This window comes from Plasmodium brasilianum, chromosome 12, assembly GCF_023973825.1.
Source record: "Plasmodium brasilianum strain Bolivian I chromosome 12, whole genome shotgun sequence".
NCBI lineage: Eukaryota > Apicomplexa > Aconoidasida > Haemosporida > Plasmodiidae > Plasmodium > Plasmodium brasilianum.
The window spans coordinates 3,569,475-3,572,826 of record NC_090125.1 but is presented as its reverse complement, the minus strand read 5'-3'; the positions used below and the strand labels follow the sequence as shown (position 1 = coordinate 3,572,826).

Sequence of the window (3,352 nt, the reverse complement as noted above, 5' to 3'; positions counted from 1 at the left end):
GCCACTACTAGTGTTTTAAAAAACTCTCAACTATTATATTTTTGACTTTGCAAGATTTTTAATTTTTATGGTTAGTGTCTTAATGGTTCTATTGTAATATTGATAAATGAAAAATGATAATATGGTACTTTTGTTTATTCTCCCCTATCGTAGTTTTACAAGCTTATAGATTAAATTACTCTTCGTCTTTATATTTTTACTTATTTATTTTTTTATATATTGCGCTTTTTCTACGAAAGAGGGCAAAGTAATTTTAATACATTAATTGTTAGAATTTTATTTCTACATATCATTAAATATAGAAATTATATAAAATGAATTCGTTGTTTCAGAAAAATAGTGAAAAAAAGAAATAGATGACAATACTAATTGTCCATTATATATTTCTACCTTTTCCTTCTTTTTCATCGTAAATGGCAATAAACGAAAAACAAGAATAATATACATAATAATATTTATAAATAATTATGTTGTTACAACTATTATTTAGTTGATTCAAAAATTAAAAAAAAAAAATTACAGCATTATTTAATAACTTTTACGCTTGGGATAAAGTATAAAAAAAAAAAAAAAAAAAAAAGCGTAAATGTTTATTCTAACACAGAATTTTTTTATTTGTTACTAATAATATATAACCTACAAAAATATTTTTTCATAAAAACATTAAACCTATAATTATTACAAAAAAAAAGTATTTATACAAATATCTATCCATATATATATATGGTTGAAGTGATTCCCAAATATCGTTCTTTTCATTTTAAAAAATATAACTTAATACATATTCTTAAAAATTTATTAATCTGATTCTTCTTTGATATCGTTTTTATTCATTATTGACAAAGATAATTCACTTAACCAGTTCATAATTTTTTTTAAAACATTTTCATTTCCAGGTTCCACACTTAACATATGTTCCATATTCTCCAAGATGTGCAATTCTTTTTTATCATTTGTTAGTCTATTAAAAAATGATACTACACCTCTATAATAACACAAAGTATCATCTTTTGAATGAATAAATAATATAGGAATATCTTTAGGAATATGTCGTATGTCTCTGTCTAAAATCTTCATTGCTTTTAAAAGTTCATGCCCAAATCTACTCGTTATCCCCTTTTTATAACGCATTTTGTCCATACCTAAAATATCATTCATATAGGGGAACCTTGTATAACGCGACTTACTTAAAATTCTAAATCTTGGAAAACACCAAGAAATAACTTTTGCAAAAGGTAAATAAAAGCAACTGTATTTATAAGAACGAGGAGATGCAGTCATTAACTCGATAGAAATCATTCCAGACAATGATATACATCCTCTAATATTTAATTTTTTGATAATATCTCCTTTAGACTTTCCTAATATTTGTAATGTTCTTAAAGCAATATTTCCTCCCATTGATTGACCTATTATATAAGTAGGAAGTGCATCTCTCTTACATATGTTGCTACTACCTGAAATTACACTGTCTGTTTCATCAACTACTCTTAGCTTTTCTTGAATTTTATTAATATATTCTATTACATCATATACTAAATCATCATATGATTTTATATTAACTTTTAAATCTCTCCATCCATCAGACTTTCCATGACCTTGTAAATCTATACCATATACTGAGTATCCACTTTTATTAAAATGTTCTATCCAACTGTCCTTGTACACATAATAATTTTGCTCATCCCTCAATACAGCCTTATCATTATTTACTATGTCGACGTTATGTCTTAAAAAGGCAAATCTTGCATGTGAATTTAAACCGTGAATTAGTATTATAATACCTATAGCATTTTTTACTAACCACCCGTACGTTCTTAATAATAATCCATCTTTATTATAAAACGCATCCAGTGCTGGTCTACCATCTACGCAATTAGTTAAGTTAAAATCATTATCACATAGATGATTTTCGGCCATTATAATTTCAAAAACAGAACATAAACCATATAAAAATTATAAGAAAAAAGTCTACATTATAATAACACATGAAAATATAATTAACTGTTTAACAAAGTCCTTTTTATACATATTATTACTTAATTTAATCATAACTTATATGTTTATTTAAAATAAATGAAAAGAAAGAAAAACTAATTAAAAAAAATTATACTACACAAATTAAACTTTAATAAATAAATAAATAAATAAATATATATATATATATACTAAATAAAACATAATATAAAATGATGTTAAACTGTAAATACAGTTAATAAAAATAAATAATCCAACCATTAGCCATGCTTACAAAAAATAAAATATATATAAAATACAAAATAAAAAATATATTATCTAAAATTAAATTTAAAATATAATTAAAAATAAACAAATAACTAAAAATACAATAAAATATTAAATACCATATATATTGTTATTTAAATAAAATATCTTTAAAAAAAATAATTTTGAATACAACATAAAAATCATATTAAATAAAAGGGTAACGTATTCATAAAAAATTATAAAAATTATTTCGTATTAAAAGTCTATAAAAACTATAGCAAAAATTAATAAAAATATTTATGTACATTCTCAGCATGTAAAAAAATATGCCTTAAAGCCCCTAATCACTTGTCAAATATCTTATAATTAAAAAAAACATATATATTTATGTTTTTGTTTAATTACTGAATTCGTTTTAGTTTTATAGAATTCATAATTTATTTAGATTTTTTTTTTATTACTAAATACCATTATGTTAATTAAAAAATTTTTACCACCTTTAAAATATATTTATAAAGAATAAAGGAATTCTTGTATTTTTTCAAACAAATATAAATTTTAATTTTTTTGCAAATTCTCCTTAAATTAAATGAATGAACAGCTATATTTACCTTGTATTTTTGTTAAGAAAATAAAGTGACAACAGGTAAAATTTTTCATTTTTTTTTTTTTTTTTTGAATATAATATTTTATATATTTATTTATATGCATAAAATAAAACATGTTCTAATAATTTATTTATGAAATAATAACATATAGTTACATCTCAATATTTATTTTATATGCTCTTATAATAAATATATATCATGTAAATTCATTAATTATAAAAGTAGAAGAATATATAGAACTAAAATTATAAATTTGAAATGTATGTATATATGAATATATTTTATATATATATGTAAGGTTCATAAGTGAATTATCTGAAGAACGTAATATTTAAAAAATTACTTTTATATATATACATGTACTAATGATAAAGAAATAATTATTTTTATCATAATTTTACATTAAAATAGCAGAAGTCTATATTATTCTTAAGCCCCCATGTATTGTGAATACACATTTAGTTTTCATAGAATTATTTTTTAGTTGTATGTTGTTATATTTTTCTACTATCTTAATA

The 3,352-nt window shown here is 20.9% G+C and overlaps 1 protein-coding gene across 1 annotated transcript; it reads right to left on the bottom strand.

Annotated features, from left to right (window-relative positions):
- Positions 1-798: 798 nt before the first annotated feature.
- Positions 799-1,920, bottom strand: MKS88_004720 (esterase; the record flags this gene model as incomplete). The annotated part of the gene is made up of 1 exon (XM_067217919.1): positions 799-1,920. One exon carries the CDS (start codon positions 1,918-1,920, stop codon positions 799-801), a length of 1,122 nt encoding a protein of 373 aa, XP_067072300.1.
- Positions 1,921-3,352: the final 1,432 nt, after the last annotated feature.